We start from the raw sequence: 13,617 nt of genomic DNA on the forward strand, positions 1-13,617 counted from the left end.
TATTATGTTTCAATTTGTTAAAGATGTTTTGTATGCATTTTCTATTGCTGTTGTAGCAAATTACCACAAATCTAGGGATTTATTATTGTACAGTCCTCTAGACAGACGTCCTAAAATCAAGGTGTCAGTAGAGCTACATTCCTCTGAAATCTCTAGGAATCAATTTATTTTCTTGCCTCTGCCAGCTTCAAGAAGTTATTTGTGTTCTAAGGACTTACATCATCCTTCTCCATTTTTAAAGCTAGAAGCATAGTCGCTTCATATTTCAATTTATCCTTCACTTCTGTTTCTATTATCACACCTCCTCCGACTCTGACCTTACTTTCTTCCTCTTATTATAAGAACCCTGGTTATTCTATAAAGTCCATCCAGATATTTAGAATAATTCTTTCATCTTCATGTAATCATATATGCAACATCTGTTTTGCCACATAAGCAAACATATTCAAAGGTTTCACAGACCAAGACCTGCACACTGAGGGATATTGTTCTGTAAACTACAGTACTGTGTCTGGCCCCCAATGATTTACATTATCTTACAGGCAAAATAAATTCACACCATCCCAATCTCCAGAGAAGTCTCAACCCATTACAGCATCAACTCTAATTTAAAAAATCTAATCTCAAAAAGTTCTAAAAGTCATAATCAAATCACCTAATGATTTAATGAGACTACAACACATCTTGGAACAAACTTCTGTATCTACAGGGACCTGTGAAACTAAAAAATAAGTTACCTGTTATCAATCAATCACAGTGATGTAACAGGCACTGTATATCAGCTATAGAGATTTCTATTCTAAAAGAAAAAAATCAAAGAGAAAAAAAGTTCACTGGTCTTAAGAAATGTCAAGATCCAGCAGTGCAACAGGTTTTTACTGGGAAAATTATTCCATGGTTCAAGACTCTGCCTTCTGCACATGTGGCTACAGCCTCTTTACCCACAGCTTTGCTCTCTGTATAATGCTTTTTCTGGGAGGGTAGCACTTGCTTGTAATTGAATGGATCTCTGGGAGTCAGAGACACTTTCCATTATTTTCAGTCAAAACTGTCAAAGTTTATGCTGATATTACATCCTGAAGAATCTTGCAGTGTATTGTGCATGTCTTGGGAATTCACTACATTAGAAAACTGCAGGTCTTTCCTAAATCAACCCATATTTATTCCTAGCTACCAATAAGGAGGCTGAGGATGGCCATAAATAATATATTATCTCTTAAAAGAATCCTCTATTTGATTGAATAGTCTAATAAAATTTTGATCCATCCAAGGCCCAAGAAAGGCCCAGCCATATCATCTATTTTCTTTACAAAGAATGTTTTCCTAAGAGTGAATCTCTAATTTTAGCTTCCATTTGCAATCTGAATAAGTTGAGAATTCCTCAAGTCATTATAAATGTTTCCATTTTGCTTTTTGTTTTTGTCCTCAATATTTCTTCTTCCTCCCATATTTTACTATTAATAGCAAGAATAAAACCATTTGCATCTTCAGAAAGATCTCTTTGGAAATCTCCTTAGCTAAACATGCAAGTTTACTGCCAACTTAACTTGCTGCTGTTTTCCATGTAGCAACAAAATATGATCGATTAAGTTTCCTATGACTATGTAACAAGGAATACCCCTTCTACTAATTTACAAAAATATGTTCCTAATTTCCTCATCTCCTAAACCAACATTACTTTTACTGGACACATTTTTACTCACCACTAGAGATTCTCCAAACAATGTAAGTTTTTGCTAGCCACTCCTCAAAATTCTTTGAAACTCTCCCCACAGCCATTCCAGCATCACTTCTATATTTGTAATTGTTATAATAGCACTGCATTTTCAGGAACCAAAATCTGTACTTATTTTCCATTGCTTAAGTAACAAATTAACATAAATTTTTGGTCAAAAACAATCCAAATTTATTATTTTAAAGTTCTTCAAGCCATGTATTAAAAATCAGAGAATTTGCAGAGCTGTATTCCTTCTGGAGGTTTTTAGTTTCCTTGCTTTATCCAGTTCTAGGAGATTCTTTGGTTCTTGACTTCCTTCCTCCATCTTTAAGTTAGAAGTGTATCATATTCAAATTTGTACAGGTATGTTTACTCTTTCTTTTTCCTCCATTACTCCATCTACTTCTGTGACGCTAAATGGGCTGCCTCCCTCCTATTTGGACCCTTGTGACTGCTCTGGGATCACCCAGATGACAAGGGATAATCCTTACACTTCAAGATATGTATTCACTTCCATAGAATCCCTTTTTTTTAATGAAAAGGAACATATTCACAGACTTCAGGGATGAGGATCTGAACATCTTACTCTGCCCATTACACTAGAATCTTGTGAAAGAAGCATGCGCACACAAAAAAAATCTATTAAGAATTTTCGTTCTTATGACATGAAGCTAAAAACTAAATTACATGCATGGAAAAAGTATTCATAAGTAATATTACAGTATCAACTAAATCTTATCAAAATAAGCTTTAATGAATCAAAAATAAAGAGAATAAGTGCTGCAATGAACATGTGCGTGCATGTGTCTTTTTTAAGGAAAGTTTTGTCTGGATATATGCCCAAGAGTGGGACTGCTGAATCATATGGGAGTTCTATGTATAGTTTTCTAAGGTACCTCCGTGCTGTTCTTCACAATGGTTGTACCAGCTTACATTCCCACCAACAGTCCAGGAGAGTTACCTTTTCTCTACACCCCCTCCAGCATTTGCTATTTGTGGATTTATGAATGATGGCCAATTTGACTGGTGTGAGGTGGTATCTCATGGTAGCTTCAATTTTCATTTCTCTAATAATCAGGAATGTTGAGCATTTTTTTCATATGCTTGTTGATATCACTTACTTATATCTGAAATCTAATATATGGCACAAATGAACCTTTCTACAGAAAAGAAAATCATGGTGGTTGCCAAGTGAGGGGGAGGCAGTGATATGGATTAGGAGTTTGGAATAATGGTATGATTGGCAGTGGAATGGATTAGGAGTTGCAATAATGCAGATTATTGCCTCTCAATGGATTAGCAATGAGATCCTGCTGAGTAGCACTGGGAACGTCTAGTCACTTACAATGGAGCATGACAATGAGGAAAAAGAATGTACACATGTATGTGTAACTGGGTCACCATGCTATACAGTAGAAAAGGAATAATGTATTGGGGAAATAAAAAAATAAACAAATAAAAGAGAATATAAATAAGTTCAAAAATGACTTACAACAGCTATGATATTGTTAAAATTTCAGTGTAAAGCTTAAAATTTGCATTAAAGTTAATGACAGCTGTACGTATCCTTGAAAGTTTAATATTTACTCATTTTAATTGTAAATAAGTATGATTATTAATAGAACTGCTTCAAGGTATTACACTTATACTGCAAAAGTATATCTACTATATTTGTTTTGAATCTGTACCACAACTAGGTCATAGGAAGAGTAATAGATATTGACAATGTAGACATAGATAAAGGTTTACATACTAAATCTGTATAATCTTCCCATCTCCATGAGGTAGGGACTATCTACATAGGTTAAAAAAAAAGCACAGAGCAAAAGAAGTACCTTCCCTAACCTGTACAAAGTCTATGAAATGACAAAACCATTATTTAAAATGTAGTAATCTGACTAAAAAGCCAATGATGATAACCACTTTTTCCAAATCATATACACATTTTGAAAACTATTAGTGATTAGATTTTAAGTTCTATGTGTTGTAACAGATTTATCAGCATTGAGTAGTGGGTTTTAACTGAAATCCAAAAATAAATTTTATTCCAATGGGTAATACAACATATTATAATTAACTTAATGCTTGGAGCTACTAAACAACATTTAAGAAATCCCATAAACTCTACCTTAAGTATCGACATGCCTTTTTTTATCCCCTCCTATTCAAAATAATTTTTGCCAAGTCTATTTCCTGGAACTAAGCAAGAATAACACAATATTTTAGAATTTAATCAGCATTTCTCAACTCAGAAAACCAAAATATATATTTTAATTCATCTCTCACTTCGTAACTGTACTGTTGCTAAGTCATACATTTTTATTCAATCCACACTACCAGATTAGTATTTTAATATGACCTGTGGGAAGTCTAATTTTTGTTTTATATTTGTATGTATTATAAGAAATGAAGAGGAAAAAAGATAAAACAGATACATATTATAGATTTTATTAATATTTCTAATCATCAAAATCAGCAGTAATGCCCTCCACAAAATTAATCATTGAAGTTACTTGTTCTAATTTAGTGTGCTGATGGCACAACCTAGTGAATATACTAAAAGTTGCTCAATTGTTTTAAGATGATAGTTTTATAGCTTGTAAATTATTTATCGTTTTTTTTAAAAAAGGAAGACATGAATTGAAATAATTTTAAATTTATGAATAGGTTTTTAAGTGAAAAAACCTAAGGATTCTATATTTGAAGCTTCAATTTGTTTTGAATCTCTTCTTTCAATCTACATCATGAGAAGTAGTGTTTATTCTTTCTGCAAAGGAAATATGCATATGTACAATCTACTCCATAAACTAATAGTAATCTGATAAATCAAATGATTAAATTGTATTTAAAATTTTCCTTTTCATGGGCAAAATCACATTGCCCTCAATGAATGTCAAATTGGGTATAATTTAAACTAAAATCAAATATTTAAATTAAAAAAAGAAAAAATGACTCTATTTTTAAGATGCCAAAATAACTAAATAATTCATTGTCAGAGCCATCTGCTTTACATTATGGCAGCGAAAGTATATTTATGTTGAAAGTATCCTTACCTTTACACTACAAAGAGTTATCAAAATATTTAGTATGGTTTAGTTGGTTTTCTATTTAGGATAGTAAAAGGTTCTGGAGATACATACACAGCATGACCTATAATTAATGCCACTGAACTCTACACTTAAAACAGTTATATTAGACAGTTCCGACATGCCCTAATGATAGTTTTAATTCTAAAAACTGTTCTGTATCTTATAAACTACTGGTTTGTAAAACAATTTTAATACTTTTACCTTTTGCTTTATCTTTTGATTGTTGCCATTATTATGATCTCTCTTTAGATAAACTAAAGGGATTTTTTTCAGAATCCAACAATATGTCTGAATTCTCAGTTTATAGCAAATTGAACCTTACCAATTTTCAGTCAGTCCAACCTGTTTTAGTGTACATATCCTCAAGGAGCAAACAGCGGAACTTATTTTAATACATGTGAAGGATGCTACAACTTAAACAATAGCCCAACAGTTTATTTATGTTAATAGTCTTAAAAAAAAAAAAAACCCACTTGCGTTGGAGAGCTGGTTTTCAAAGACAAATCCATCTTACATCTACCGATGCCATCTCAAAGACAGTTCCATGAAAAGGGAAAATGTTCAAAGCCAAAAATGAGGCACAGCACCATCACGGTTAGAAAAATAATTTTAATTGTCTCTAATTAAAATTATTTTCATTTTATCAAATTACATAGAATAAGTAAGTTATTTTAATTATATGTAATACTTACCCTGCAGTAAAGGATTGATCATGCCTAAAGAAAGTTTGGCCCTTGCACTGGGTATCTTGTGAGCCCTTAGAATATCATGTAGGATAAGATTTTGTTCACCAGATGGCCATCCATGGATCATATTGATAGTTCATGCTAACAAACTTACACTAAAAAATTTATGGTGGGGAGTTTGGGCCATAAAACACCAGCTTGATCTCTGGAGGGTCTGGACATTAAGATCAGTCCCTGGGAGTTTATCCACATGTATGTAACAAATTTCTCAATAAACGCATTGCACAGTACGACTTAGTAAGCATCTCCGATTGGCAATAGTGTATGTGCATGTTGCCACTCATCATTCCTTGCAGAGTTAAGCTCTATCGCACAACTCCATAGGGAGTAGACGACTGGCTCATGCCTCATTCTCCTGGACTCTGTCCTTTGTTCCTCTTCCCTTGGCTGACTTTCTTCTACAGTTTTCATCATAATATATCATAAACCTGAGTATAAAAACTTTTCTGAATTATTTGACTTCTCATGGAACTCAAGGGTGATTTTGGGGCTCTCCCAAATTACAATCGCACTTCAGAAAAAAAAGGATTAAATTTGATAGGAAATGTAAAACAATGTTCTCTTCTGACTCTACTTCATTCCAGTTGTGAAATCTCTTTCAGATGACAGATATGAATTAATGTCCTTTTAACCTAGAAAAACTCAATATTTGTGTTTCCCTACTCTATTTTATAACTCTTGTCAGAAAACAGTGACATGTTAGTTTATGTTTTTATATTATAGGTCATTTGATTATTAAATAAGGCAGGAAAAATAAAAAGTGAATATATGTATATAGAGGTAAACATGTAGATAGGATTAAAACATAAAATTAAAAGAATATTTTGAATTAACAGATGAATAAATACCCTTGGCAACAGCAAAATTACCTTCATTTGGTAGACTTCCCCAAAAGCCTAGGTTAGAGTTCTCTCATAAAAATACTATAATGTTCTCCTACATAATATTTTTTTCCTTCAACCTTTTCCTGCTTAATCAGATTTCAACTATACATAAAAATAATCCAGTTCTTCAAAAGGGCAATGTGATCAACTTCATCTGCTCTCTCAGTTTAAAGTATTCATCATACTCAAAAATATTTTTCCATGTATTTCATCAACATCAGCTCTTTTGTCTTCTTTAGGTATGACAGTTGTTGTTGTTGTTGTTGGAGGAGGAAATTAGACTCTCCTTTCAATGATTTGCCTCTCTTCAACTTTAGGTTTTTGTTTATATTCTACCCTCCATAAGGTTTTCTAAAGCAACATTCACCTTTGTCTAAGTACTAAATCTGTTTATTGTTTGCACCAAAAAGAAAAACTTATTGGTTGAACAAATGCTGACTTATGTGAAGAAATGTCAATAAGGGGATAAAAAGCAAAATCTTTGGTCAAAAGCTGAGATTACTTAAAATATTAAAGCACCAGAGTAATGAACTAATACTACTTTGTAAAAATCCAGTCCAAAACACCCTTCTCCATGTTTATATACATGGATATGCATATAAACTTCATTTGGTATACTTAATTTTGAGAAACTGTATGTTATTAACAGTCTTAGAAACTATTTTTGAACAGAAGAAATATAAACATATATGTGGATACATATATATTATGTATCCATTTAAAAAAACTATGACACAGTATATAGCATTTTAGTATGAATTTTTCCATGATAATATTTAAAAACACATTTAAATTTACCTTTCTGAAGAACTGCTGATAAATGTTCACCAAGAAGCTGCTTTTCTACAATTGCAATTAGTAGCTTCCTGTTTTAAAAAGAAAGTTTTAAATTACAAAAAATCCTGATGCTAGAGAGTTAAAACTGGTTTCCAAAGTTTTTGTCATCAAGCTTATCCTCTTGTTTTACATTGTTCCTAGTGCATAACTGCTGTAATATCACTATTTTGATCTTCAGAAACATCTAATTTAGTGCAAGAATTTTTCTAGTTTCAGTGACAGATTATAAATTTTCATTTAAATTTTCCCCTCTTATTAATTTATTTGGCCATGGCTTCAGTCTGTGGAAGTTCCAGGGTCAGGGATCAAACCTGCACCATAGCAGGGAACCAAGCTGCAAACAGCAATAATCTCATACCCTTAACCCAGTGAGCCACAAGAGAATTCCTATAATTATCATTCAATGGAAGATGATATAATAGACATCTGCTTTATATCAAAAATATTCTTTTATCTTTAAACACAGATCAACAATTGATTATCTAAACTTAATATTCTACTTTGACTCATGAGAAAATTTTGAAAAATAAACTAGGGAAGAAATCTCTATTTTGTAGACATATCTTTAATAAAAATGAAGAAAGGAGAGAGGGAGGAAAAAATAAGGAAAAGAAACTTACCATTCCATCTTATAATATGAACAAGTATTGTCCTATTTAAATAACAAGAGAATTCAAAATGTTACATAAAAATGTAATTCTTACTGTGTGTTCAGACGTAAGTAAGTTCTAACTCTATCTACTTCTTCTTCTAGGAGCTTCTTGATATAGTAAAGACATCCAGGAATCTGAAAAGAAAATTTCAACCCTCTTGCTTCCTAAGAATCAGAGCACTTCAAGTGCAAATGTTAAAAGGAAAACAGGGAAGCAAGTAAAACATTCAACTCTTTAATTAGTTTAGTTGCACACCCTTGAAAAACACATCTAAATGATAAGTTCATTTCTCTTCAGTCAGAGTGCCAAAAATTATAACACTGAGTAAAATCTGTAAAAACCTTTATGGTTTGAAATTTAAATATACCTAGGACAAACTGTGAAATGCACTAAGTGAAGACTATGAGAAACAAGGATGGAGAGAGGCAGAACAAGACGGCATAGGAGTAAGAGATCACACTCATCTTCTCCCACAAACACATCAATAAACCACATACACATGTAAAATGACTCACATAGAACATCTACTGAATACTGACAGAAGAACTTAAATCTACAAAAAGGGCAAGAAACTCCTGACATTAACTGGGTAGAACAAAAGAAAAAAGAGAGAGAGAAGAGGAATCAGGAAAGGACTAGCCTTCCAGAGAGGGAGCTGTGAAGGACAAAAGCAACCCATACCCTGGGAAGCCACCTAACCCACCAGGAGATTGGCCAGAAGGAGGGACTACAAGGTTGCTGAGAAAGGTGCAGCAGTTGGACTGAGGAGAGCAGAGTGGAGTGGGAGCTGGGCAGATCATCTGCACCACCACCCCTGGACACCACAGCCTTGTGGGTGTGGGCAGTGAGACTTAGGCTCTGGAGGTCAGTCCCTGGTAGAGGACTAGGGTTGGATGTGTGGGGGACAGCCTGAGGGGCTAAGGGGTGCAATGACAAGCAGTGGAGCTATGGGCTGGGGAATAGAATGCCCCAGCAGAGCGAACCTGGGAGAAGGTCTGGGCCAGCAGGAGAAGTAGGATGCCACTGTTACAGAGGGTGAGAAGAGGAGGGGGGATGGCCATGGGATTCTCCCTGTGCATACATGCTAAGGCTCTTAGATTGTGGGATGACTCTGGGGCAGGCTACAGGTGGTGAGAAGACACTTGCTTAGGCTACAACTGACTGGGCACTTCTTGTGAGGACTCTGGGTGGCCATGCACCTCTTGTGTGGGGGCAGCAGGGGGCTAAATGTGATGTGGTGCCTCTTGTGTGATCTATAGGCAACAGGGACAGACCACAGCAGTTGCCTCAGAGGCCAGAGGGAGATGTGGCTTTCCACCACTGGGGGCCTGTAAGTAGGCTTCACCTGTGGCCCCAATCACCTCAGGAGTCAGAAAAAACATGGGAATGCAGGCAACCACCATATGTAATTGCTCTTACAGCCCTGAGAACATACCTGCCCTGCAGCTGCCACTGCCAAATGCTCTGGGCAGCACCCAGATAATCGATCACTGTCCCTTCCAAAAGTGCAGCTGGTGCAGCACCTTCTGCATGGCCTAAGTGGGAAGGGATGCTAATTGCATGCTCTGCAGGTGGAGGAGGCAAACCACCACAGATATCTCTGATGCCAGAGGTAGGTGTGGCCTGCCACCAGTAGGGGTCCGTGATTGTGGCTCCAATCAACTCAAAGGAACCACAGAAGAGGGCACTGCAATTGAACACTAGCTGTTGTTGCTGTCACCCCCATGGGAACTCACACACCCTGCTGCTGCCACTGCCAAATGCTCTGGTAAATCTGCCCAAGGCTCAGTGTCTCATCCCAGGGCCCTGAAACTAGGAGTAGCCTGTGCCACCTTCCTGCAGGTCTTTGCTGCTGGTAAGAACCCAGCAACCAGGCACTGACTACTAGTCCTACCATTGGCTCTTTCTCCCTGGAAAAACACTCAGCACCCTGGGGATAACAGCCCACTCACACCAAAGAAAGAGACAGCAACTATTCAAACTCTCACACCAAAAATAAATAGTAACCCCCACAAAATACAAAGTGGCACTTTTGTATAGAAGCATCGCTCCAAGACTATAGTTTGGCTTCCCTAAACTCACAGAAAAAGAAAAACATAAGCAAGATGAAGATGCTCAGAAATCATTTGGATTTAAAGAAACAGAATTCATATGAAGCAGCAAACAGTGAAAAAGACCTCTGTAGTCAGACTGACAGTGAGTTCAAAAGGGGGATAGTGAAAATACTGAAGGAATCAAGGCTAAATATCATGGAATTAAGAGCAGATAATGCAGATTGTCTTAAAAAGGAACTAGAAAATATAAGGAGGAACACAGAAAAATTAGAAAATCCATTTGCAGAGACACAAACTGAGCTGAAGGCACTAAAGAGCAGAATGAGTATGGCAAAGGAATGAATTAGTGACTTGGAAGGTAGGATAATGGGAATCACCCATTCAGTACAGCAGACAGAAAACCAAATGAAAAAAACATGAAGGCAATATAAGACCATGGGATAACATAAAGAGGCCAATCTTTGAATTACAGGAATTCCAAAAGAACAACAACAAAAAAAGGGGATTGAAAATATTTTTGAAGAAATTATGGCTGAAAACTTTCCAAATCTAAAGGAAACTGATATCAAGACACAGGAAGCACAGAGGGCCCCAAACAAACTGAACCCAAATAGAACCACACCAAGACATACTGCAATAAAAATGGTAAAAGTTAAAGATAAAGAGAGGACTCTAAAGGCAGCAAGAGAAAAGTGTTAATTATAAAGGAACTCCAAAGGCTATAACTTGATTTCTCTACAGAAACACTATAGGCCAGAAGGGAGTGGCAAAATATATTTAAAGATCTGAGAGGAAAAACTTTTTAGCCTTGAATTCTCTATCCATAAAGAATATCATTTAAAGTAGAAGAAGAATAGGAGAAGAATTTCTCCAACAAACAAAAGCTAAAAGAGTACAGCAATATGGAACCCATTCTAAAAGAAATACTGAAAGGGCTTCTCTAAGTTAAAATAAGCACTAAGAAGAAATAGGATGAAAGAAAACAAAATTGGAAAGTAATCATTTAAATAAGCAAGGATACAGATCTAAAACAGGAAAAAAGAAAGAAAAACTGATGAAAAAGTGATGATAAACACAAGGAACAGCAAAATGACAAATATGAAGATGTTAAAAAAAAGAGACTTCAAAATCATAGAATGTGGGGAAGGAATCTGTAACAAAATACAGATTCTCTTATTTATTACTTTAATAAATGTTGAGCCTATATGACTATCATGCTAAAACAAGCAGATACAGGAAGAGGTTAACATACAAAAAACAGAGCAACCACAAACCAAAATGAAATATTCACAAAAACAAAAAAGAAAAGTACTCAAGCATAAAATAAACTGAAAACTGAAAAGTCCTCAAACATAAATTGAAACCATCCAAACAAAAAAAAAAGAAATGAAGAAAAGAGAAACAGAATCAACTGGAAAATAAGGTTTAAAATGGTAATAAATACGTATCCATCAATAATTACCTAGAATAACAATGGACCAAATTCTCCAATCAAAAGACATAGAGTGGCAGATGGGATAAAAAAGCAAAAACCTTCAACCTGCTGTGTACACGAAACTCACCTTAGGGGAAAGGACACATATAGTTTAAAAGTTGAGAGGATGTGAAGAGATATTTCACACCAATGGACAAGACAGGAGACCAGGAATTGCAGTACTCATATCAGACATGAGACTTTAAAACAAAGGCCATAAAGAAAGACAAAGAACACTATTTAATGGTAAAAGGATCCATTCAAGAAGAGGCTATTACAATCCTCAATATATATGTCCCTAATATAGGAGCACCAGATACCTACAACAAATATTAACAGACATAAAAGGAGAATTGATGGGAATACAATCATAGTAGGAGATTTTAACACCCACTCACAGCAAAGGACAGATCCTCTAGACAGAAAATCACTAAAGAAACAGTGATCTGAAATGACACAACAGAAAAGTTAGAATTAATTGACACTTTTAAGAACATTACACCCCCCAAAAATCAGAATATATATATTTTTCTCCAGTTCACATAGAACATTCTCAAGGATTTGGGGCACAAAGCTAACCTCAGCAAATTCAGGAGTATAGAAACTATTTCAAGTATCTTCTTGGACCACAATGGCATGAAACTAGAAACAACCACAGGAAAAGAAAAGAGAAAAAACTAATTACATGGAGACTAAAACACAAGCTACAAAAACACCAATGGGTCAATGAGGAAATCAAAAAGGAAAACAAAAAACACCTCAAGACAAGTGAAAGTGAAGAAACAACCAATGGAAATCTATCAAATCCCACAAAAGCTGTGCTGAGGGTAAATTCACAGCAATACAGGCTTTCCTCAAAAAAAGAAGAAAAATCCCAAATCAACAACTTGTCCCACCACCTAAATGAGTTACCAAAAAAGTAATGAACAGCAGAAAGAAATCATAAAGAGCAGAGAGGAAATCAATAAAATAGCTTCAAAAAATAACAGAAAAAAATCAATAAAACCAAGAAGGGGTTCTTTTTTCAATTGTTATTTCACAATGCAATTTTGTTTTCTACTGTACAGCAGAGTGATCCAGTTACATATACATATACACATTCTTTTTCTCACATTATCATGCACTGTCAGAGGTAACTAGACGTAGTTCTCAGTGCTACACAGCAGGATCTCATTGTAAATCCATTCCAAGAGCAATAGTTTGCATCCATTATCCCCAAGCTCCCAATCCATCCGACTCCCCACCTCCCCCCAGGCAACCACAAGCCTATTCTCCAAGTCCATGATTTTCTTTTCTGTGGAAATGTTCAATATTGCCATATATTAGATACCAGATATAAGTGAGATCATGTGGTATTTGTCTTTCTCTTTCTGACTTACTTCACTAAGGATGAGAGTCTCTAGGTCCATCATGTTGCATCAAATGGCATTATGTCATTCTTTTTTATGGCTGAGTAGTATTCCACTGTGTATATATACCACGTCTTCCTAATCCAGTCATCTGTCGATGGACATTTGGGTTGTTTCCATGTCTCGTCTATTGTAAATAGAGCTGCAGTAAACATGCAGGTGCACGTGTCTTTTTAAAGGACAGTTTTGTCCAGATATATGCCCAAGAGTGGGGTTGCTGGGTCATAAGGGAGTTCTGTGTATAGATTGCTCTAGTACCTCCATACTGTTCTCCATAGTGGTTGTACCAGCTTACATCCCCCCCAGCAGTGCAGGAGGGTTCCCTTTTCTCCACCCCACCTCCAACAATTGTTGTTTGTGGACTTATTAATGATGGCCAGTCTGACTGGTGTGAGATGGTATCTCCTTATAGCTTTGATTTGTATTTCTCTCATAATCAGGGATTTTGAGCATTTTTTCTTGTGATTGTTGGCCATCTGTACATCTTCTTTGGAAAAACATCTCTTCAGGTGTTTTGCCCATCTCTCGTTGGGTTGCTGGCTCTTTTGCTGTTGAGTTGTATAAGTTGCTTGCATATTTTAGAGATTAAGCCCTTGTCAGTAGCATCAGTTGAAACTATTTTCTCTCATTCTGCCAGTTGTGTTTTTGGTTTCTTTTTGGCTTCCTTTGCTGTGCAAAAGCTTGTCAGTTTGATTTGGTCCCATTGGTTTATTTTTGCTTTTAGTTCTGTTGCTTTGGGAGACTGACCTGAGAA

At 35.5% G+C, this 13,617-nt stretch overlaps 1 protein-coding gene across 1 annotated transcript in view; it reads right to left on the bottom strand.

Moving 5' to 3' along the window:
* LOC102159347 (cullin-4B-like) overlaps positions 1–13,617 on the bottom strand; it is a 166,727-nt gene that overhangs the window by 117,859 nt on the left and 35,251 nt on the right. The window contains exons 9-10 of the mRNA XM_085009118.1: positions 7,978–8,060; positions 7,235–7,302 (exon numbers count right to left, since the gene is read on the bottom strand). Of these exons, the coding sequence (XP_084865244.1) occupies positions 7,235–7,302; positions 7,978–8,060 (151 nt within the window). The remainder of the gene's footprint in view (positions 1–7,234; positions 7,303–7,977; positions 8,061–13,617) is intronic.

This window comes from Sus scrofa, chromosome Y (assembly GCF_054392235.1).
Source record: "Sus scrofa isolate SSC_HxYL_T2T_F1_AM1 chromosome Y, Sscrofa_HxYL_maternal_Yorkshire_Landrace_v2.0, whole genome shotgun sequence".
NCBI lineage: Eukaryota > Metazoa > Chordata > Mammalia > Artiodactyla > Suidae > Sus > Sus scrofa.